Below are 25,256 nucleotides of genomic sequence, written 5' to 3' on the forward strand. Positions count from 1 at the left end.
GAAGCCCGTACCGCTGAGAGAGCATATGGGACACATGCTGCACAGTCCTGCTCCACACAGCTAGCACAGCCCCCACCGCTGCCAACACAGTGCCTGCAGCATCGCCCTACTCCAGCAATGCCCCTGCCTCATGTGGCCCCGCTCCACCACCGCTGCCATCTTCCTCTGGTAAGACACCACCGGGGTATAGGACGGACCCCCCTTTTTTTTTTCCATTTTTTGTATCTAAATTATGGGTGCATCTTATAATCCGGTGCGTCTTATAAAATGAAAAATACGGTATGTTATTGCCTCTGCTCAGCTGTCTTCTGGTCATATTTGAGGACATTTCGGCATCTCCAGTGCTAATTAGGCCTTGTAACATCTTGGCATCAGAGGATGACACATTTCACTAACTAGGCCACTCACAATTTGCATTGTCCTGCAATGCCATGATGTTGTGTAGCCTAGGCAGAACTAGAAATGCCAAAGAGCCCTGAACAGTGACCAATGCTGACCATCATACTACAAAATTAAGCAAAGACAAATGACCCAAAAAATTGAATACTGGCGAATCTGAATTTTAAGGGAGGAAATTTTAGGTTGATTTGATTTTTTTCAAATCGATTTGCTTTTTGCATAACTTAAGCTTACACAGTTTGGGATGAGTTGGGTTGCAAGATAAAGCTCGACCATATCCACTCCTATTTTGGAATTCACCCTATATTGATATCCATATAGAAAATGCACTAAAATTTAAAAGGCCAGCTCTTTAGGAAGACTTATCAAGATCAAGTTTCCTGGGACAGATGTTCAGTTCCACTGAACACAATGCCAACTTGACAATTTTTTTTTAAAAGACCATGCCACTGAAAGACTACTTTTTCATTCCAATGTTGGCTGACTACTAGTGATGGGTGGGCACTAAAATTCTGGAAAGCTCGCTACTCGATTCAAGCTGGTCCCATGTTCAGATGAGCTTGACGAGAGTAACAAGCATTATGCAAAGTCAATGATTGGCCTGTTCAGGTCTCTATTGCCATACCAACAGCAATAAACAGAGCATTTCCAGCAGGAGGGTTTTTTTTGTTGGTCACGCTATGTCCGAGAACATTGCTTCATCCCCCGAGAGAACCATTCAGACACTGCGACTGGCTCTTCCTGGGGCGCCAGCGCACATTATGCAGTAAAGCAAGCCTGCGCATTGTGGTTTTATGAATGAAATATCCGAGCACCTACGATACTTGGCCAAGCTCCGCAAGTACCCGGACATGCTAATTCTCGATCAAGTAATGATTAGAGCAGAGCACGTTCGCCCATCACTACTGAATACCTTAACCCCTTAACGACCCATGACGTACTGGGTACGTCATGGATCGTGTGAGGTTAATCCCCGCCCCCTGCCGTGGGCAGGTCGCGGCGATCCGCGCACATATCAGCTGTTTTCAACAGCTGACATGTGTGCCTGCTAGTCGCGTGTGTAATCGCTTCCACCCGCGACCATTAACCCCTTACATCTCGCTGCCAAAATCTGGCAGAGAGATGTATATGCACACCGCCATGACAGTGATTTACCCCACCCCAAGTCACGTGACATGATCACGTGACTTTCGGTGGTTGCCATGGTAGCACGGGGTCATGTGATGATGCCTGTAGCTAACATGAGTCACTTCCTCTCAATGTCGGAATACAGCCGGCATTGAAAGTAAAGCACCAAATCTGCAGTTCTCCGCTCTGTAGCTGTGATCTGGAGATAGGGCAGAGTGATCAGATTGCTGATCACTATAGCCCCCTAGGGGGACTAGTAAAATAAAAAAAAAAAGTTAAAAAAAAAGTTTTAAAAAATTAAAAAAAATAAAAAAACCTAAAAGTTCAAATCACCCCCCTTTCATCCCATTGAAAATTAAAGGGCTAAAAAAAACAAAAAATATACACATATTTGGTATCGCCGCGTTCAGAAATGCCCAATCTATCAAAATATAAAATCAATTAATCTGATCAGTAAACGGCATAGCAGCAAAAAGATTCCAAACGCCAAAATTACGTTTTTTGGTCGCCGCAAAATGCAATAACAGGCGATCAAAACGTAGCATCTGCGCAAAAATGGTACTGGTAAAAACGTCCGCTCGAGACACAAAATAAGCTGTCACTAAGCCTCAGATCCTGAAAAATAAGAACGCTATGGGTTTTGGAATATGGCGCAAAACGTGCGCCACTTTTTTTGGACAAGCTTGTGAATTTTTTTTAACCCTTTAAATACAAGTAAACCTATTCATGTTTGGTGTCTACAAACTCGCACTGACCTCAGGCATCACAATGACATATCAGTTTTACCATATAGTGAACACGGTGAATAAAATATCCCAAAAAGCAATTGTGCAATCACACATTTTTTGCAATTTTTTCGCACTTGGAATTTTTTTGCCGTTTTCCAGTATACTATATGATAAAACTTATGGTTTCATTTAAAAGTACAACTTGCCCCGCAAAAAACAAGCCCTCATATGGCAAGATTGACAGAAAAATAAAAAAGTTATGGCTCTCGGAAGAAAGAGAGGAAAAAAACAAAAAGGAAAAACACAAAATGCCCGGGGGCTGAATGGGTTATATGGAACCTTTCAGCATGATTTTGCAATGTTAAGACATGGCTATAATGGTGCTTTAAAACAGATTAAATTGATACTTTTGAAGAAGTCTGCTTTGTTGTTTTTCTTTAATCGCCATTTGATGGTTTCTGCTAATTAGAATTCAGTGCATAGTGCATGGGATTTTCCCTCCCTGTCTGTGATTCCCCGGCCTCTCTTTCTGTTTCCAGTCTTTGAATGACCTGCCTCCTCTGTTGAAATCTCAGAAGTGACCTGTCATTCAAAGACTGGAGGCAGGCGGAGGGGCCGGGGAATCACACAGGGAAGAAAATGACTCGCCCACCCCAGGGCTTTAGGTGACCCGGTGTCAGGCCAGACTAGTCCTGGGTAGTCATGGTGGCGGGGCCCGACTTCGTGACCCTGGCGGGGTCAATTAACATGGCGGCTGTGGGGGTGATGATTATAATAAAGTTTATGAAAGATTCGTGACGCCAGCTGTGGTAAATTGCAGCTCTTTATGGCCGAAGCTGCTGGAAGGGACCTCCAGGGCTGATGTTATAGAAGCTGAGATGTTGCTTGCTCTCCACAGGTAGAGCGGGTATCCCGGGGCAACCTTTGGTACTTTGTAGGTTCTATGGTGTTGTAGATGCAGTGCAGGATAAAGCAGACGACACAGGGCTTGCAGTTAAGATCTTTACTTACTGTTTTGCTCTTGGTGCTGCAGCAAACCGGTTGCCCATAGTATGCTAGGATCCACTGTCAGGGACCTCCGCCAATCCCGGGTAGTTAAAGGGCCAGTACCGGTGCACCCCTCTTTGTGTCCTTTCCTGACTGACTTCTTAGCCTTGACTGTTTTAGCTGAGCTGGTCTTGTCCTCCACCACAGGGCCTGTACAAAAGGGGCTAACCGCAGTTGTATCTTGCCCCCTTCACCGGGGATCTGTGCTGGGTCGTGGCCCTGGGCGCTTGCAACCACCCCTGGGCCTTCAGTGTTACTTTTGAGGAATTGTCTTTATTCCCTCTGTCTGTTGACCGTCCCCGAATGCAACCAGATTCCTCCACCCGATCTTTCAGTGGAACAGGCCACGAGCCAATATGCCCTTCCGTGGCCCTGGGATCCTTTCTTTCTCGGTGTCACCTGGGCCTAACTAGACCCCAGGATCTTCACCAGGAACTTCCTTCTGTCACTTTCTCCTCAGACTTTACTCCTTCACTCTCCTGAGGTAACTACCTCCCTCTCCTCCTCCCTCTCACACTCTAGACTTGACTGAACTTGAACTTCCTGGTTCCCTTCGTCTACTCTCTTCCTGACTCCTCCCACACACCCACTGACTAGGCCCCACCCACACTATTGGGACCAGAAATGGGACTTATGGCCCCATGAATACATCTATGGGGGTTGCTGCCACTATCCCTGACCCATTGTATGCCTACGAATTGGTGTGTGCAAGTTTAGTCTGTGGACCGGTAGGTGACCCCATTCTTACCCAGGATGGGATATTACACCTCTGGCTGAGGTGCAATATCTCTGTGGCGACGGAAGCCTCAGGGGCACCTCAAAAAGACCTAATTAGTAGAACATTTCAAGCACAGATTACAGGAGAACCACACAGGAGATTTCTTCAATTATATCAATGTAATCTGTATTACAACACTATTATAGCCATATATTTTACTTTACATTACAAAGTAATGTTGATAGGTTCTCTTTAAAGAGTTATCCAGATTAAAAAGAAAACCCATTTATGCACCCAATATTGAAATTCTGAATTAAGCAAGGGAGAATGTCTTCTTTTCAGTTTCATCATCTTTTGACTATAGTAGAGTGTGATCACAAGCCAAGACTTGTGCTGTTCTACATTACAGAAAATAACCCATTGTTGTGAATGGACACTGTGTAGTACATTATACCTTTTATTATATTAAGTGATCACTGTGGGACGCAGCAAGTGTACAGTTTGTAATCAGGTTTTTGTCAATGGCCCCTTTTGGTCCAAAGCAGAGAACACCTGGACCTCCTTGAAAAAGTGTCATCTGGATTTTGCCACCTAATCACAGAGCAGCATGATGTAGAGGCAAATATTCTGATTTCAGCAATGTTTCACTTACTAGGTTGCCTAGTGTAGTTTTCATAAAATCACTGATTTATCAGCAACAGACTGATAAACTTGCTGCCAGGTAGACTGACCAGTCCCCATCCACTGATAGGCAGCTTCCTGCCTTTACACACTGTACACAGAGAGTTGCCAATCAGTGGTGTGGGCGGGTTTATACAAATAGTGCTGGTAGATCTGCAGCAGATAAAACTGTTTAAAGGGAACCTGTCAGGTGCAATATGTACACAGGACCACAAGCAGTTCTGGATGCATATTTCTAATCCCTGCCTAACTGTCCCTGTATCTAGTAGCATAGATAAAGAGATATTTGGGAAAAGTATGTGTATAGATCCTTTATGACATGCTAATGAGTGCAGGGACTAGTCACAAGGGTGTTAGTTCCTTTGCTCATGCCGCCCTTTTAGCATGTTAGCCCGCCCACAGAGGCATGCAAACATGCTGTTCAATGGTCATTGCCCAGTGTCATCATTGACAATGATGCACGTACCTGTATCCGTTGCGCCACCTCAGAATGCCGGGCATAGGGTCAGTGCGCATGGTCAGAAGTCCCCGGCACTTCCAGGCATGCAAACTATGAAGCCAGATGTACGCGTTCTGGCCTCAGAGCTCCTAGTGCACATGCCCGGAAGTGCCGTGGACTTCTTTCTATGTGCACTTACCCTATGCCCGGCATTCTGACGCGGTGCAATAAACACAGGTATGCGCGTCATTGCAAATGATGCAGTGTGCATTGAATAGCACGTTAGTACGCCCCTGTGGGTGTGCTAACATGCTAAGAGGGCGGCTAGTCAAGGGAAGTAACGCACTCATGACTAGTCACTGTGCTCATTAGGGTATCGTAAAGGATCTTTAGAAATACGTTTTCAAAAGATCTCTATTTATGCTACTGTATAAAGGGACAGATAGACAGGGATTAGCAATATGCACCCAGAACTGCTTGTTGTTCTGGGTACGTATTGCACCTGACAGGTTCCCTTTAATTAAAATAGCAGCAAGCAGCCCAGTAAGTGATACATCGCTGGATTCAGTATCTCTGCCCCTACATTATGCTTTTTTATAATGTTTAATGGGTTAGCAACAACCTGGTTATAGATTCTCTTTAAACAGGATTTTGAGATAGAAAAATTATGAACTGAACTTTAGTTGTATCAGTCATTTTTTTTTTAGCTCTTGTTCTGAAGATAGGGTAAAATATAAGGCGGCCATAAAATAACCTAAGGAGCCGTGTGTAGACTGACCCAGTCGACAGAATTGGCTTAAAATTGGTATGTATGCTATTCAAGGCATTGGGAAACGGAAGGCATCTTAAAAAAAAAAATTTATACCAAAACTCCCCACCAGGTGAAAAATGGCACTGTACAATGAGCATGCCTTGACAGTCTGCAAGATGCCAGTCTCTTTGCCGGATCATGCGCTGTTAGTGCGGTTGTTTATAAGAATGCCAGGAATGTTACAGATGCACTGAGAGCCTATCGTTGTTTGAAAGACCTTCACACATGTAGTTTTCCAATGGCTGTCAATTCGTTGAGACAGCTGATGACACGTTTTGAGGCAACAGAGTTACTGAGTGTTCAGCCAGGGCATTGCCACTGCAGTCGTGGAACAGGGCACAAAAAACCCTGCCAGGAACAGCAGTGCACTCAGTGTTTCCAGGCAATTGGGGCTCCCGTACAGAACAGTGTGGAAAGTTCTCCGAAAGGTCTTTTTTAAAGATTCCTTCCATTCCCCATGCCTTGAATAGCATACATGCCAATTTTCAGCCATTTCTGTCCACTGGGTCAGGCTGCACATGGCTCCAAACACTTTAGGTTACTTTATGGCCACCTTGTAGTTCATCTGTAGTGTGACGTTCTCCGCTCCCGAGTCAACACTCTTATGTGTAGTGTGCCCAGTAGAATAACAAAACCCATCAATGTTTTATTTGTTGTGACCCATCATCTAGTTTGCTGCGTAATCGCCAGTTACAAGCATATCCCTCCCCAACGAGGGACTTCCAGGAGCCGCATTAGGCTGACATGTCACAAAGCAAAACAGTATTAACTCCTGTAGAACGGTGGCCCGCCATGCTGCTGGGAAATAAGTGCATTAATAATGCATCCGTCATTACATCTCATTTCTGTGTATGAAATTCTGAACGAAACAGAAGCATCACATAATGGAAATTGTAGCTCCATTTTCTATAGACACACAACAGAGACGCTTAGAAACATCGTGTTCCTTTGAGAATTAGTTGTGAAATGAAGGTTTCATCTGAACTAGACTGAAAAAAAAAAATCCAAACTCAATCCTTGTTTGCAGCTTGCAAAAAGAACACAATTAAAAATGATATCGCCATTATCTTCCCTCCTGGCTGGCAAATAACTTCTTAAATAGCTGATTAATATCTGCCAGAAATATTTATTTTCCTCCTGCCTTCAATAATCACTTGATCATAATAAAAGAGTGACTTGCATTGGCACAATGCCTGGTTTACCCCCACCCTACCCGTTTCTGTCTCCCTCTTTACAGCCAACACCAATTGCAGAAAATTCTGAATATGCAAATGTGGAGATTTTTTTTTCTTATTCTACCGCTTTACATAAGATAAGTCCAAGTAAGACTGATTAAACCAGCAGTCCATCCTAAGATTTCCATTTTTTTGCACAGTAGGTAGTGCATACCTCACTTAGCATTTTTAAAGGTTCTGATGAAAAATGGAATAGTGAAGCCAGCTAATATCTTCTTGCTTTGTTGAACATAGGTTTTTATTTTTATTATTTTTTATTTATTTTTTTTTACTTACCTTCTTGTCTTGGTTCAACGATCAGCGGTGCCTTGTTGTAATGTGACTCAGAGGTTAATATTAAGTGCTGATATTTCTGCAACACAGTACATTATTATTCTTTTTTTTCTCTAATCAACACTATTGTATGAGGCTGTTTTGCTGGCGTGGCTGCCCACCAATTTAGATTTCACACATAAAGATATTATTTCTTTCTCCTGTGTCACCCCTGCTGGCTGACCAGTTGGACTTCAGACACCTACTAACAGAGCTTAAAATAGAATATTTGCTAAAGCACCTCCTGCTGAGAAGCATTAAACACAGAAAAGAACACTGATTTTTTTACCTTTGCAGAAGAACATGCCATTTGCCAAGTTTTCTATGGTTGCTTTTGACTTAGCCATTCTTACTACTACTTACATATACATGACAGGTAGATATTGTTCATGTTAATGCCATGTGCTAATTTGTATTGTAGATTTTGAAACTCATGAGTGAAAGACACCCAAAGGCATCCAGAGTTGTAGTAAGGGTATGTGCACACGTTGCTTTTTTTTCAGCGCGGAAAAAAACGCACCCTCTGGCAGAGGGGAGAATTGTAAACAATGCTTTTTTGAGAAAAAAGCATCGAAAACGCATGCGTTTTTCATGCGTTTTTCATGCGTTTTTCATGCTTTTTTCATGCGTTTTTCATGCGTTTTTTTAGGTGCGTTTTTTAAGACTTGTCAGTGTTAATAAAGTTGGTTGAACACAGACCTTTGGAAAAAAAAACCTGTGATGTCATTTCCTTCTCCACATTCTGTTTGGATAAATGGGAGGGCTTGGAATGGAAGGAGCACCATTTGAATTTTGGAAAAGTTGAAATAAACTTCGCGCACCATGTCACATTAGCAGAGCCCCTTGGGTACCTATACGTCAGAAAACCCCCACAAGTGACCCCATTTTGGAATCTGCACCCCTCAAGGATTTTATTCAGGAGTATATTAAGCATTTTGAATCCACAGCTACTTCACCCAAAATGTTGCTGTAGCAACAATATTCTCACTTTTAACAGTGACGTTTTTCACTGGTGTGTAAAACACGCACATGTCCCTCCGTGTGCCGTGAATCACGGCACACATGGGTTGTCTAAGTGCAATCCGGGCTCCGTTCTCCTTGGCCCGTGATTGCACTTAGAGATTAACTCACCTGTGCCCGCTCCCGCTCTCCATGGTGCTGATCGCTCACGCGGTGCAGCATCCGGCTGGCGCTGACCCCCGCAGCAGCTGCTTCCGGGTCGGCTGTGTCGCACATCATGAATATGCGCGACAATAATGAGCCGGCTCAGAAGCAGCAAGCAGAACGGGCTGCAGAGGACATCGCTGGACGCCGGGTGAGTAAAAATGATTTTTATTTTAAAAGCACTTTTTTTCTGGCACGTGTTTCACGGATCACACCACTGCGTGGTCCGTGGAACATCAGTGATGCCAGAAAAAAATGGACATGTCTCCGTGCAGCAATCACGCACACGCGGGTACGCCGCACGGAGACACGTGCAGTGAAAAATCACTGATGTGTGAGCAGACCCATTGATTATAATGGGTCTGCGTATGTCAGTGATTCTGGTTTAAAAAAAAGCACAAACGTCCCAGAATCACTGACGTGTGAAACAGGCCTAAGGCTATGTGGCCATGATCCAGCGACACGGCGTCTAGTACACAGTGTCAGCCTTCCTGCAGAGATGTGAGTGTTGTCCACGGGAGAACGCAGCTGGCCATGCCCACGATTTGGGTTCAGGCTGCTGTGGAGCTCTATGCTACCTGCAAAGAACACTCATCTACACAGCATAAATTGACATGCTGAGGCTCGGGAAGCTGCGCCACCGGTCGGTTTATGCTGCGGAGAAAAGAAGCACAGTGGGCATGAGATTTCTAAAAATCCTTCCACTGTGCTTCTACTGCACAATGCAGCGTTATGGACGCAGGGAAAACAATCTGCGCCCAAAACGCTGCAAACCCTGATTGTGGGCATCCAGCCTAAAAAGCGTCAATGGAGGTCAAATATATATACAACGTCCCCCCCCCCCCCTGCATAATCTAAGCTGGCACCTTTAGTACCTTTTATGTGGCACTAAAGGGTGCCTAGCCTGGTTTTTATCACAAAAACAAAAAAAAAAAATGGCGTGTTGTCCCCCCTATTTTTGATAGCCAGTCAGGGTAAAGCAGACAGCTGTTGCCTGCAAACCACAGCTGGCAGCTTCATCTTGTCTGGTGATCAATTTGGAGGGCTCCCCAGGTTTTTTTTTTTTATTTATAAATAAAAATAATAAAAAAAAAATAACATGGGGTCCCCCCAAATTAGATCACCAGCCAAGGTGAAGCTGACAGCTGAGGTCTGGTATTCTCAGGGTGGGAAGAGCCATGGTTATTGGACTCTTCCCAGCCTAAAAATAGCAGGCCACAGCCGCCCCAGAAGTGGCGCATCCATTAGATGCGCCAATCCTGGCGCTTCGCCCCAACTCATCCCGCGCCCTGGTGCGTTGGCTAACGGGGTAATAAATGGGGTTGATACCAGATGTGTAATGTCACCTGGCATCAAGCCCAGCAATTAGTGATGTCACGGCGTCTATCAGACACCCGACATAACTAATTGACAGTAAAAAAAAGACAACAAAAAATTTTTATTAGAAAAAACACTCCCCAAATCATTCCCTTGTTCTCCAATTTAATAAAAAAATGGGTCTGCAGAAATCCATATGGACGTCCCACGTCGGCTCTGGACCTTCTAGAATATGGGGGCACGTTCAGGGAACGTATCCCCCATTTTCTAGGAGGGCAGACCCTACATTTGAGGAGAGTGGGTGCAAAAATCTGCACCCACTCTCCCCGGGTCACAGCTGCAGAGTGCGAGCAGCCAGCACAGCTCACACTGAACACTGTGCTGGCTGTCAGCTGCTCTGCACATGTGACCGGCCGGCGTCTGCTGTGAAGGAGGAGGGAGCCGCGGGGGATCAGCGCTGCGACCGGACAGGTATGTATGACACCGGGGGGAATTGGGGTGAACGGGCAGGGCCTGGGGGCATTTTTCTGTCGCATGTCTCAAGGTACATGCGACAGATACATAGGAGCAGGGCGGCCGGTGCGCTGCTGTGCGCGCGGCCATGTTGGATTTTCGGGAGGGGGGTCGGGGGTTGGGGCGGGCCCTTTGGCGACACAGGGGGCTTTGCCAGGAAGTGAGGTCAACAGGAAACCTCTTGACCTCACTTCCAGGTAAATGCCTGCGTTCTGGCGTGCCGACAAAGGCCGCGGACCGCAACAAAAAAGCAGGTCCATGCGGTGTAGCTGCGTTCTGACCCCACATCATTGATTTCAATGGGGGAGAGAACGCAGCCACACCGCACAAAAGAAGTGACATGCTGCTTTTCTTTCCGCACCGATTTTTGGCATCCAAAACGATGCGGAAAGAAACGCAGCGTGTGCACTGATTTTTCAGCTTTCCCATACACTTTGCTGGGAAAGCTGAACGCATGCAATTTGCCACTGAAACGCTGCGGTTCAAAACGCAGCGTTTCCGCGGTAAAAAACGCAACGTGTGCACACAGCCTAAGACTTTTTTTTTTTTCTCCGAAAATAATAAATAATGTGAAGTACTAGTTTTCACCTACATACAGTCATGGTTCTGACTTGCGGTGCATATTTTATACTGTGACTTCTGTTGTTCCTTCCTGTGTGCCGCGCGGAACATCCTGCCGGGGCCTCGGTGTCATTCTGTATTCCTGTGACGAGCTGTTTCCCTGCACCAGGTCTTCTGCTGGTGATGTGAGGGGCTTGCCCACATGCTCTGCATTCCGGGTAATTGCTCTACTTTATCAGGGAGCATTCTCAGCTGAAGTGGCACCAGTTGAATTTCCTGGTTTGTTGCACTAAGCGCCTGGCTCCTGGTTTGTCTTGTGACTTGATCTTGGGTACCGTCCCTGGACCGTCTTCTGAATTTACTCTGCCTGCCCCCCTGACCTTCTCGTTCCTGTCTGTCTTCTGACCTCTGACCTCCTCCTGACTACGTCTTTGCCTGCCCCTTGTGTTCCATACGTACTTTCCTGGTTACCTAACCCCCGGCCTGAATCCCAACCTCGTTCCTGTCTACTTCCAGTGTTTTTTCGTGTCCTCTCGGTATTGACCTCGGTCTGTCTGACTTCCCCCTCTGCTCTCACAGCACGCTCATGCTCACTGCGCCATCTAGTTGGAAATTCTATACTACACCCCATAGTGACAAATATCTTGCTCCACTGTGTGAGTGGCGTAACTCATACCTTGGCTTAAGCTAGCCGTACAAAGAAGAATGTTGCCAGACATTCAATCACATCACCTGACGGCTATGTTATACACATAAGCTCCCAGTTTAACTGAGGGTCATGTTTTTTTCAATAGGGAGGAAGGAATAAGCTGCTGCCAGAGGTGTCTCGCAGTGGCTTATGTTAAAATATGGAAGGAGTTAATTTCTTCAAGCCTGCCAAAAAGTTCTTAAGGGTGTTGGATTTCACTTTTAGAACAAAGACTTGTTCATGCAGTGTGGCTAAGCTGTTTGGATGCTGGGAGTGTTTTCATTTATTATGCCATTATGTATTTTACTATTTACTATCATGTAAGAAACACCTTTATTTGTGCATGGTACACCAATATTTCTGAAGAGTATAGAAGATCTGATTCTCATTTAAATCATTTGGAGAGCTTTGAAAATCACATGTCTGTATTTCCTTAATTCTCACCGATGCTGTAGAATGAATCCCAAAAACGTTTAATTGGAGTAAAAATTACTTCAACACTTATCTTCTTTGAAAAAAATAATTTTTCTCCTCTCACATAATCTTTTGTTGGGAAAGATTGGAAGTCCCCATATACATCAAAATCTTTCTCGCCTCAACATCATTTGTTGGGGCAGCCAGGAGAAATAAGATGGTCTACTTGACCCACCAAAATCAGCAAATTCGGCTGACCTGCTTCTACTGTGCATGAGGGCTTTAACTGCCTCCTTTTCAGTATACCGGGGCAAATGTCCCCAATCGCCTCTAGATGCATATCACATCATAACCTTATCTTGAAAATGGGACATGTTGACTTGGATTGTATGAATTATCTACAAAGACTTTATATTTTGTATATAAACTGTATAATAATTATGAATTCTTTTTTTTCCCAGATAAACCAGGCAGCCTTTTTGATCCTCCTAAAACCACATTACATGATGGTGAGTAGCACACTTCTTCTCTTCTCAATTTTGGCTTCCATTTATAACACAAGCCACAAAGCTGTTGAATGATTTCAACTGGTATTACCAAATAGAAATGATGTTTTATAGCTCAGTAGGTCGAGATGGATTGAAGAAAGTCCGGACCATAATATAGCCTGAACATTTGAATTGGAAGGCAAACAAGTCACTATGTTGTATGGTTTGATTGTCTTTTGCAGGAATTTTTATCTTTCTCAGTTTTCTAGAAAATGTTGGATTATAAGACGCACTTTTCCTCCCAAAAATTTGGAGGAGAATGGGGGATGCGTCTTAAAATCCAAATATAGCTTACCGGGAAGTGGAGAATTGGTGCAGGGGGCTGTCTATGCAGGTGGCCGGCTGCCTCTCTATGCGGGCGGCTGTCTGCGCAGGTTGCCGGGTGCCTCTCTGTGCGGGTGGGCGGCTGCCTCTCTGTGTGGGCGGCCTGCTGGCTGTGTGGGCTGCAGTGGCTCTGCTGGCAGCAGAAGCTGTGGTGGCCGTGCGGACAGCGGGGGCTGTGATGTCTGTGCGACTGGTGTCCCAGATGCTCTGGCTTCAAATGATGATGCCCGGAGTCAGCACGTGCGCAGATCGAGCTGTCTTTGAATCCCAGACCGCTGACAGAGCATCTGGGACACCCGCCACATCGGCCTGCTCCACACAACCACCGCAGACCCCACCATTACCGCCCCTGCCTCTTGTGACTCCACTCCTCAACTGCTGCCGCCCCCCTCCGGTAAGACAATACCAGAGTATAATAAGAGTATAATATAAGAGTATATACTCCATTTTATTTATTTATTTTTTTTTACCTTTTTTTATCTCTAAATTTGGGGTGTGTCTTATAATCTGTGCGTCTTATAAAATGAAAAATATGGTATAAAAGAAACTCTTGCATTACTTCTACATTTTTCTTATTAGTGTTTCAAAACTATATTCCACCTGAGGATATTTCGGTTCTCTAGTGGGCCAATCTACCTTGTATACATACAGTAGATTACACAATGAACACACAAGTCGACTTGGTTGCTATGTACACCACTTTCCAAAATGCCTTCACACACATGTGACTTAATATGATAATGGAATGCATGCATTTGCTAATTAAATCCTATATGCTAATGCAATGCCATTAAAAGGTTTGTAGGATGCATGCAACATATGGTGGGATGATTGAGAGCTGGAATGTAATTGTATTTAAGACTGAACATAGATTTGGGCAATGAATTAAATTAATGAAGTTGGTCGACTCTATTGATTTAAAAGATCCATTTTCTTTTTCATTCTTTTTTCAAATTAAATTAAAAATCAATTATTCTCTTTTGTGCTAAAATTACTTAATATGGGCCATGCAAAAGAGACAAGAAGCAGTTTTATCAAAGTAACCCTTATCCATAGCACTTTTCTAACCACAGAACTATTTCTTTTTCACAATAGGACAATAAGGAAATCTCTTATGACATCTAAGAGGAAAGTAATATGGCTGCTCCCAGTTTTACTTATCCTAAATCTTTGGATATTGTGTTGCCTTGTTTTCTATAGTTTTGATCCATTTTTAATAGTATATTAAAGAAGCACTCCTGTCAAAGCATCTTTTCCTATTAATATATTGTAGTCATCATATTCTATAGCAATGTGTACTTACAATTGCTCATTTTGCCCTTCTACCCAGTTAATTCTCTTCTTTTCCATTAGTCTATGACATAACTTAATTACAAACAGACTGGCTAAATCCTTGGAAGCTCTATGTAGAAATATGAAGTCTCATTTCCCTGCATAAGATATCCCCCCTTTGCAACCCCTAAACAGCTTCTCTGCTCCTCCCCCTTTCCAGAGACTTTTATGACTGCAATATATTAAGAGGATAAATATTTTGATGAGAGTGCTTCTTTAATTAAGTACATAGCTAAGTTTCTAATATGATCTATCATTTAAATCTTAAAACTCCACTCTCCTGCAGGGTTGTCAGATATTCCTTGATTGATATTGGAGCAAGTAAACATAATATTATATTTAAAATAATATGAAAAAGCCTCTGCCAGATACTGCTTATTTCTTCTGACATAATCTGTTGAAGCAGCTCAGGAAGGCTCCATATACAATAAATGGTTTTCTGGTTCTGCCAAAATCTGCAGGCTTGGCCAATTTTAATTGCCCCTTAACACATTAGAGTGATGTCGGCTAAACCTGCCGATGCTCGGGTGGGATTGGCCGACAGTCTATTGTGAGACTTTTCCTTTAAGAGTGGTCTTATCTCTATAAAACTGATAGGGACAGCTGTTTCTATATACTGTACCATGTTCAGCCAATTTTGCCTCTGAGCGGCACTATTGCGGTCCGCTCATCCCCATGAAGTGACCTCCCCGGCTCCGTGACTACTGAGATCTGGTGAGGTCACGTGAACTTTCAGTTCAGTTGAATTGACATCACCGAGGCCGGCCCCAGTCTTCCTCAGTGACTGGGCGGAGTTTTGCTGCTCGTCATAGCTCAACATCGCTCCTGTATATGGCGCTCTGCAGTGAAGGCGAGAGCATGCAACATGCTGGGCTGTGATGAGAGGTGAAATGCCACCCACAACCCAGTCACTCAAGAAGACTGGGGTCCTCTGCGGTGATGTTGGGTCAACTGTAAATTGACGTTACATCACCCGATCTCAGCAATCACGGAGCTTGGGGGGGTTCACTTCATCAGGATGAACGGATGCAATAGCACCGCTCAGAGGCAGAATTGGCTGAACAAGGTATTTAGAAAAAGCCTTCCCTATCAGTTTTACAGAGATATGGTAACAGATGATGTTGCAGAAGAGAAGGATTCAGAATTTCAGATTTCCAATGACTGATCATTTTGTTTTCTGGAAGATAAGCTGCAGCCAGTGGAATTTGGCAGTTAGTCGCTCGTCCAAGCTGAACATTCCTATGTTGGAGGACTCAGGAGAGTTCGGCCATTGATCATCTGTTGTGTATGAGGGGCTTTATCATTTATGGAGTTATTTAGTATACAGGATTGGAAACCAACCGTACTCCTCTTGTCACCAATGTCGTAAAAAATGTTTGGACTAGGGTTACTCAATTTTAGTGGTTTCAAATCTGTATTTTACAAATGTGGTCTTCCAGAAACCTCATAGTTGATACTTCTATTCGTATCAAATTATGTCAAGAAGCAAGTACTTTTGGTTTCCTTTAATAGATCAAAGCTTTATTTGAAGCAAACCTACATAACGTGTTTCCAAAGCAATTCAAAAGTATGAAATGTTTCTTTGGATGCAGAATTTGGTTTGATTGTTTGTATGTTTGTATTTTGCTAGTAGAATAAGGAATTCACTAACTAAATGACCAAATTCCAAATGTGATAACTATGATGGTGGTAGATTCTCAGTGTAGTACTAACTGGTAATGACCTCTGCTTCATGAACAGGGATGCGCTGGTTCACCTGGGACATATATATGCTGCCAATTATTCTTGAGATGAACCTACTCCAAATAATGCATCCCAACAGAGCAGAGCTCTGTCCCTCTGTACTGCTATTTTCAGAGTGATGATAGGCGTTGTTCAGTGCTCCTGTTAGTAGACGTTCCCCAGTGATTGTCTCCGATTCTATATCACTTGTGTGCCGGGTTGCTCCCTGGGGAGATATTATGATTCTGTTTTTTTGGGGGGGAGTAATTTGCAGTCTGGACTGTTATTGTTTCAGCAAGTGCTGACAAACCTTTTTCAACGTTTTAAAGAGAGATATATTGTATGGTGTATTTCATAGTATCACTTAATGCTCCAAAATACTGGCAAAAACCTCATTGTGCTACCGGTGACAAATGACCCTGGCTCATTTATAGAAGAGAGCCTTATGCAATGGCTCAATTATATCAATATGGGATGAATAATAACTGAGAAATCTTCTTCTTTACACACAGAGGACCCATTTGAACCACTCACACAGAGCATTTCTTAAAGATAAATTGGAAATTCCTCACATTATTGTTTTTGGGTTGGCTGAGGACTCAAACCAAAGCTATACTTAAAATGATACTTTTATACTTAGTTCCAGAATATGGCTTCTCAGACTATTATTTGATGAGCCCATTGATTTTTTTTTTTCTAACACCCTCCCTTCCAGTGGAGAGATAGTGTATATCTGTCAAAATGCAATCAGGAAAAGACTCTACATGAAGCACAAACTAGATGATTAATGCACTTCTTAATGGAAATCTGTCAGCACAAATTGACTGTACAAACCAGTCTCAGGTGCCCCCTTGGTGTGGCTAAGCAGTTCTATTCACCTTCCTAACTGCTTGTTTTACATATATCTCCACCCTCCTGTTTCTTGATTGACAGCTCTGACTTTAGAGAAGCCGGATAAAGGGGTAGATAGATAAAACAATTTGGTTGGAAGGGGAATTGAACCACTTGGCCACACCAAGGGTGCATCTGTGATTGGTTTGTACAGTCATTTTAGTAGATTGTAAATGTTATGATCTTTCTTGTGTATGACTTTGGTGGAATATCAGTTTTTTATTAAATGAAGCAGGTGTCATGATTCATGTATGGCTCTGCCATTCCTGAGCCAGGTGCATGTATCCTGCCTTCGGGGTATAGATCCCTTGGGAGGGACCTGTTTGTTCTGGCCTCGTTCCGGGGGTTGCGTCATTATATCTTGGTGCTGCTACCTCCGGGACGCCGCCAGTAATATTATCGACTATGCTGTGTGCTCTGTTCCTGAGAACTTCTCTGTTTCTTGCCTGATGCCTGGTACTGTTCATCCTGACCTCCATTCCTCTTGCCCGACCTAACTTCTGTCCCTCCTATCCAACCTGACCTGACCTCCATTCCTCTGACCTGACCTCTGTATCCCCGGCCTGTTCTGACTTCCATCCCTCCTTCCCGACCTTACCTCCATTCCTCCCTGTCATCTGGACTCCGGTCCTGTTCCGTGTCCTCCACTCCCTCCCCTGTGCTTACTTGCTCTCTCAGTATCCGACCTTGGCTCTGTTCTTTGACTTTGGCTTGTTTTCTCCTCGGTACAGACATGACATACCAGCATAGACCCTGACTGATCGACTATCCCTGCCCTTGTGTTGGCAACCTCTTGTGGGCTTCAGTCTAACTGCACTCAGGAGTTTTCTTTATACCTGAGTCCCAGCGCCCCCTAGCGGCAGCTTGACAGTAGGTTTATCAATCAGCTGATAGTTCTGGCTTCCTATGTTGCGACCAGTCACACAGTTGTGAATTGGAAACTACGAGTACAATAAGTGACCAGGTTGAGTTCACTAGAGACATCCTTTGTTAGTAGTGCCTTTTTTATTCCAGTAGGATCCATAGTCAGAAACTTGCTCTGTAATGTCCATACATCCGAAAAGGACATATTGGGAAGGGTTTGACAACCTTTTTTAGTTTTTCTGACCACCATTTCTCCCTAATTGTACTTGCTCATGCCATGTTAGAGGGTTCTTCTCATCTGTCCTTGTCTTATATGGTGATTGCCATAGCCTATACAAATACTAATATTTTGACAGGTAAGAAATAAGGATGAATTATGAAATACACTCTCTGATTGGTTGAATGTGACTCGCTGGTTGAAATGTTTTCAGAAGATATTATGCAGTAGGTAGAATTAAAATGCTGTAAAAGTAATAATTTTCTAGTTCATACCACATTGTCCTTGGCATTATGCGCACTTGTACCATCAGTCGTGATTGCAGGAGTATGACATTTATTTGCATACGCTTTCTGGCAGTATCTCTTCACCAGTCAGGTCAGCTACTGAGCGAATGGATGCATTCCTGAAGCTGAAGACATTGCTGTCTCCTGAGATAATTAGAAAATTTCATCGTTTAGTGAGAGTTTCCCTCGGCTGCTAAATGACTTTGAAAATTCACTGCAATCTCTGTTATTAGAGTAACTAGGAGACTGCCATTTCCAGTTCTTCACTTATTACAGTTTACTTTGTGTGCATGCTTAAATTAGGATTATTAACTCATTATTGACTTTGTCCACTATTTCCTAAATGTTCATCTTAGATACTGACCATTTTTGGAAACACAAATGTGCCAAGTTTATTTGTGTTGTATGGATGTAATATACTGGACTACCAATGGTGGTGGTAGACGTAGTACAATAGCAGTAGCATATAGTGTGTATGTGTATATATATATATATATATATATATATATATATATACATATATATACAGTATATATATATACACATATATACCGTACAGACCAAAAGTTTGGACACACCTTCTCATCTCTAGAACAACTATTGAGAGGAGACTTTGTGCAGCAGGCCTTCATGGTAAAATAGCTGCTGGGAAGCCACTGCTAAGGACAAGCAACAAGCAGAAGACACTTGTTTGGGATAAAGAACACAAGGAACGGACATTAGACCAGTGGAAATCTGTGCTTTGGTCTGATGAGTTTAAATTTGAGATCTTTGGATCCAACCACCGTGTCTTTGTAGAAAAGGTGAACGGATGGACTCTACATGCCTGGTTCCCACCGTGAAGCATGGAGGAGGAGGTGTGATGGTGTGGGGGTGCTTTCCTGGTGACACTGTTGGGGATTTATTCAAAATTGAAGGCGTACAGAACCAGCATGCCTACCACAGCATCTTGCAGCGGTATGCTATTCCATCCGGTTTGCGTTTAGTTGGACCCTCATTTACTTTTCAACAGGACCATGACCCCAAACACACCTCCAGGCTGTGTAAGGGCTATTTGACTAAGAAGGAGAGTGATGGGGTGCTACGCCAGATGACCTGGTCTCCACAGTCACCAGACCTGAACCCAATCGAGATGGTTTGGGGTGAGCTGGACTACAGAGTGAAGGCAAAAGGGCCAACAAGTGCTAAGCATTTCTGGAGACTCCTTCAAGACTGTTGGAAGACCATTTCCGGTGACTACCTCTTGAAGCTCATCAAGAGAATGACAAGAGTGTGTAAAGCAGTAATCAAAGCAAAAGATGGCTACTTTGAAGAACCTAGAATATAAGACATATTTTCAATTGTTTCACACTTTTTTAAGTATTTCATTCCACATGTTTTCATTCATAGTTTTGATGCCTTCAATGTGAATCTACAATATTTAGAGTCATGAAAATAAAGAAAACTCTTTGAATGGGAAGGTGTGTCCAAACTTTTGGTCTGTACTGTATACATAGTGATAGTTTAATTGTAGTCATAGTACGGTGGTAGTAGTAGGAGTAGTATTAGAAGCAGCACGCTCTCACAGAATAATATATTTTCATTAGAGGGAATCATTACTAAAGGGAACCTCTCAACAGATTTGTCCCCTATAAGCTGTGGCCACCACCACTTAGCCGTTATATACAATATTCTTGAATACTGTATATAAGAGCCCAAGCCGATCTGTATAACATAAAAAAACCATGTTTTATTATACTTGCCTGTGGAGCGGTCGGTTCTGATGGGCATCACTGGTCTCGGTCAGGTGCCTCCTCCATCTTGTGCCGTCACCATCCTCCTTCCCTGCTCCATGTGGATGTCGCATCCTGCATCATCCAAACAGACACCTTCATTGCGCTCCTGCACAATCGCACTTTTCTCTGCCCTGCTGTTGGTAGATCAAAGTATTGTAGTGCACATGACATTTCCTGTGCCTGCCTATTACAATGCTTTGCTCTGTCCTCCGCAGCATAGAGGGACGTGCACGTGTGCAGGAGTGCAATGAAGGCCTCTGTGTGGATGACATAGGACACACCACCCACATGGAGCAGGGAAGGAGGAGAGGAGGTGCCAGACCGAGACCAGTAATGCCCATCGGACCCAACGACCCACAGGTGAGTATAATAAAATATAATTTTTATGTTATACAGAGTGTCCTGAGCACTTATACACAGTATTCTATAATGCTGTACATAAGAGCTCACTGGTGGTTATCTGCTGCCATCTCGTCTGAATCCTGGATTTCGGCTCAGTGCACATGATCCCAGACGTTAGGTCATGCACACTTCATGAGCCGAGACGTGTACACCTTTCTTCATAGTGTGCATGGCCAAAAGTCCGGGATCATGTGCACTGAGCAGAAATCCAGGAGTCAGATGTGATGGCAGCAGAGAGGTGAGCATGACCATACTCTGATGCTGTGCATTCATTAGTATTTTGGCACTCCCACAGGGGCATGCTTGCATGCTAAGGGGGCCGACTAGCTAAGGAAACGAACACCCTTCCAACTAGTCGCTAGCCTCATTAGCATATGATAAAAGATCTTTAGAAATACTTTTTCTAAAGATCTCTCTATCTATGCTACTAGATACAGGGACAGTTAAGGTACCGTCACACATAACGAGATCGCTAGCGAGATCGCAGGAGTCACGGTTTCCGTGACGTAATAGCGATCCCGTTAGCGATCTTGTTATGTGTGACACCTACCAGCGATCAGGCCCCTGCTGTGAGATCTATAGTCGTTGCAGAATGGTCCAGGCCAATTTCTTCAAAGGCGATGTCCTGCTGGGCAGGACACATCGCTGTGTTTGACACTGTGTGACAGGGTCACAGTGACTGCCGAGATCGTCATACAGGTCGCTACTGCGACCTGTATTGTTCCTGCATCGCTGGTAAGATCTGACTGTGTGACATCTCACCTGCGACCTCCCAGCAACTTACCTGCGATCCCTATCAGGTCGCATCGTTTTCGGGATCGCTGGTAAGTCATTGTGTGTGACTGGGCCTTTAGGCAGGGATTAACAATATGCACCCAGGACTGCTCTTGGCTCTGGATGCATACTTAACCTGACAGGTTCTCTTTAACTTATAATAGAACCAGGATATCTATGATAGATTCAGTTTTAAGTGGATTCAAATTAAAGTTTTTTGAATCCCAATGACTTTGCAAGTATGTACAGAGACTAAATCAGCAGCACACTTAAGCCGCCATACACGTTCGCCTACTATCGGTCGAACCCGCTGATATTCATGGGCTTTTCCCACAGTTTAATTTGTTTAGGGGCCTCCCAACACTATCAGGAGACAGAATGATCCAGCAATGTACAAATTCAGACTCCCCATCTTCAGTGAGAGAGAAGACACTAGCAAAGATGGCAGCGGCTGTGTATGGTAGAGTTAGGGGAAAGCAACTGCTGGAGGAAATCAGCAAATTACTAAAATTTAACTTTTAATAATTACTCATAAAATTTTAATGTCACAACGGATACACATATACCACAAAGCTACTAGGAAGGTAATACTTGAAGAAATAATGACTATCAAGGACCTTAAGTCATTCTTTTAGGCCACACCAAAATCTTGACCAAAGGCTGCCTAGAACGCCACAAATTAAAAAAAAAAAAACAACAAACAAAACAGAATCAGCCAGTAGCCAAAAAAGTGTTGCTTTAGTCTTTAGGGGATGTCTTCACACACCCAAAAAAGGGAAAAGAGAAAAACATAATATACTCGAATGAAATGTATTTTTTAGCAGTGACAGTGATCAACTACAGTTAGGTCCAGAAATATTTGGACAGTGACACAATTTTCGCGAGTTGGGCTCTGCATGCCACCACATTGGATTTGAAATGAAACCTCTACAACAGAATTCAAGTGCAGATTGTAACGTTTAATTTGAAGGTTTGAACAAAAATATCTGATAGAAATTGTAGGAATTGTACACATTTCTTTACAAACACTCCACTTTTTAGGAGGTCAAAAGTAATTGGACAAATAAACCAAACCCAAACAAAATATTTTTATTTTCAATATTTTGTTGCGAATCCTTTGGAGGCAATCACTGCCTTAAGTCTGGAACCCATGGACATCACCAAACGCTGGGTTTCCTCCTTCTTAATGCTTTGCCAGGCCTTTACAGCCGCAGCCTGCAGGTCTTGCTTGTTTGTGGGTCTTTCCGTCTTAAGTCTGGATTTGAGCAAGTGAAATGCATGCTCAATTGGGTTAAGATCTGGTGATTGACTTGGCCATTGCAGAATGTTCCACTTTTGTGCACTCATGAACTCCTGGGTAGCTTTGGCTGTATGCTTGGGGTCATTGTCCATCTGTACTATGAAGCGCCGTCCGATCAACTTTGCGGCATTTGGCTGAATCTGGGCTGAAAGTATATCCCGGTACACTTCAGAATTCATCCGGCTACTCTTGTCTGTTGTTATGTCATCAATAAACACAAGTGACCCAGTGCCATTGAAAGCCATGCATGCCCATGTCATCACGTTGCCTCCACCATGTTTTACAGAGGATGTGGTGTGCCTTGGATCATGTGCCGTTCCCTTTCTTCTCCAAACTTTTTTCTTCCCATCATTCTGGTACAGGTTGATCTTTGTCTCATCTGTCCATAGAATACTTTTCCAGAACTGAGCTGGCTTCATGAGGTGTTTTTCAGCAAATTTAACTCTGGCCTGTCTATTTTTGGAATTGATGAATGGTTTGCATCTAGATGTGAACCCTTTGTATTTACTTTCATGGAGTCTTCTCTTTACTGTTGACTTAGAGACAGATACACCTACTTCACTGAGAGTGTTCTGGACTTCAGTTGATGTTGTGAATAGGTTCTTCTTCACCAAAGAAAGTATGCGGCGATCATCCACCACTGTTGTCATCCGTGGGCGCCCAGGTCTTTTTGAGTTCCCAAGCTCACCAGTCAATTCCTTTTTTCTCAGAATGTACCCGGCTGTTGATTTTGCTACTCCAAGCATGTCTGCTATCTCTCTGATGGATTTTTTCTTTTTTTTCAGCCTCAGGATGTTCTGCTTCACCTCAATTGAGAGTTCCTTAGACCGCATGTTGTCTGGTCACAGCAACAGCTTCCAAATGCAAATCCACACACCTGTAATCAACCCCAGACCTTTTAACTACTTCATTGATTACAGGTTAACGAGGGAGACGCCTTCAGAGTTAATTGCAGCCCTTAGAGTCCCTTGTCCAATTACTTTTGGTCCCTTGAAAAAGAGGAGGCTATGCATTACAGAGCTATGATTCCTAAACCCTTTCTCCGATTTGGATGTGAAAACTCTCATATTGCAGCTGGGAGTGTGCACTTTCAGCCCATATTATATATATAATTGTATTTCTGAACATGTTTTTGTAAACCGCTAAAATAACAAAACTTGTGTCACTGTCCAAATATTTCTGGACCTAACTGTATATAGGAAAATGAGTAAAAAAATGGAACGGTCTCACCAGGTCCATATGAGCCAGGGTGCATGGATATTTCCATCAGCACGAGTTCCTCCAGTTAGCACAGACGGCGCTAACCCTAGCAAACCCTGAGGAGTTTATATCCTTTGCTAGGACCCATAGACTCCTGCCGTTATAAGGATGGTCCACAGCTGGTTCTACTTAACTACACCTCTGCAATGGCCCTACATCTGTCCCGGCGCATTTCGTCCAGAGGGACTCTACAGGGGACGCCCTGAGGAAGCTGTGATGTGCGACGCGAAACGCTCTTTGGATGGGTTTTTCTGACTTGTGGGACGTTTTAGCGACGCATTAGCGACGCTCTTTTAACAAAGGGTAAGCAATTGAAGTAAGGCTTATTATATGATTGCACTTTATAAATTATTTAAGCTTGATGTATATACCCATGTTTCTGATATTTATATGAGCGTGCTTCTCTGTCCCACACGTCTCTGGGTGTCTCCGCCCTATAGCACTATTTTAACCTTTACGTGTGTTTTCATATGTGTTTACTTGTGATTTTTTGTATCAATAAAATTCTTTATTCTGCCTTGCAAAAACTCCTGTCCTCTCTGGTTCTTTAACTCACAGGCATACTGCTAGGGAGCCCAACAGAAAACTGCTGGCTAGATGAACTGCCAAACCAATAGCTATCTTAAGAGTATGGTGGCTTTAGGGGCCAATTCATCAAAACTGTAACTTCTTTTTTCAGAAGCCACTGTAGTAAAAATGATAATATATAAGGTGGCTAAGTGGTTAGCACTTCAGTCTTGCAGCGCTGGGGTCCTGGGTTCGAATCCCACCAAGGACAACATCTGTAAAGAGTTTGTATGATTTCCCTGTGTTTGCGTGGGTTTCCTCCAGTTTCCTCCCACACTCCAAAGACATACAGATAGGGAATTTATATTGTGAGTCCCAATGGGGACAGTGTTGCCAATGTATGTAAATCACTGCGGAATATGTTATCGCTATGTAAAAATAAACATTTATTATTTATTTTATTATATAAAGAGGTGCATTTCTCATGATGAATTCAGCAGAATTTAGGCCATCTAAAATCAGAATCGGGCCGTTAGAGGGTTTTTTCACAGTATGAATCCCTTTTTGTTGGTGTTTTCCTTTTAGCATTCCCTTGTAATGTAATTTGTAGATGTATTATACAGTAGGCGTCTCCATTAACTGATTTATTTAAATTGGTTTTGCTTCTTGCATGTGCAGTAAAATGCACCTGTTCTGAATTAGCTTTCAATTTCCAGACATTTGTTTTTAATTTAGAATAGCTGCTTTAAAATTCTCCTCACCAGACCAGGTGCAAATTAAATGGCGTCGTAAAGACACGAGGATTTTCACCATGGAGGTCAATAAACGAAGCCACACCTGCTCACCGTAACTAAAGCGGGCCGAGATGGGACTAGTGAGCCGGCTGCTTTGTCTAATG

General features: G+C 43.4%; 1 protein-coding gene across 15 annotated transcripts in view; it reads left to right on the top strand.

Annotated features, from left to right (window-relative positions):
* Positions 1-25,256, top strand: part of AGRN (agrin) — a 670,274-nt gene that overhangs the window by 251,947 nt on the left and 393,071 nt on the right. For all 15 annotated transcript variants that reach the window (XM_075327095.1, XM_075327101.1, XM_075327098.1 and 12 more), the window contains one exon: positions 12,617-12,664. In XM_075327095.1, the coding sequence (XP_075183210.1) occupies positions 12,617-12,664 (48 nt within the window). The remainder of the gene's footprint in view (positions 1-12,616; positions 12,665-25,256) is intronic.

Source organism: Anomaloglossus baeobatrachus, chromosome 11 (genome assembly GCF_048569485.1).
Source record: "Anomaloglossus baeobatrachus isolate aAnoBae1 chromosome 11, aAnoBae1.hap1, whole genome shotgun sequence".
NCBI classification, from domain to species: domain Eukaryota; kingdom Metazoa; phylum Chordata; class Amphibia; order Anura; family Aromobatidae; genus Anomaloglossus; species Anomaloglossus baeobatrachus.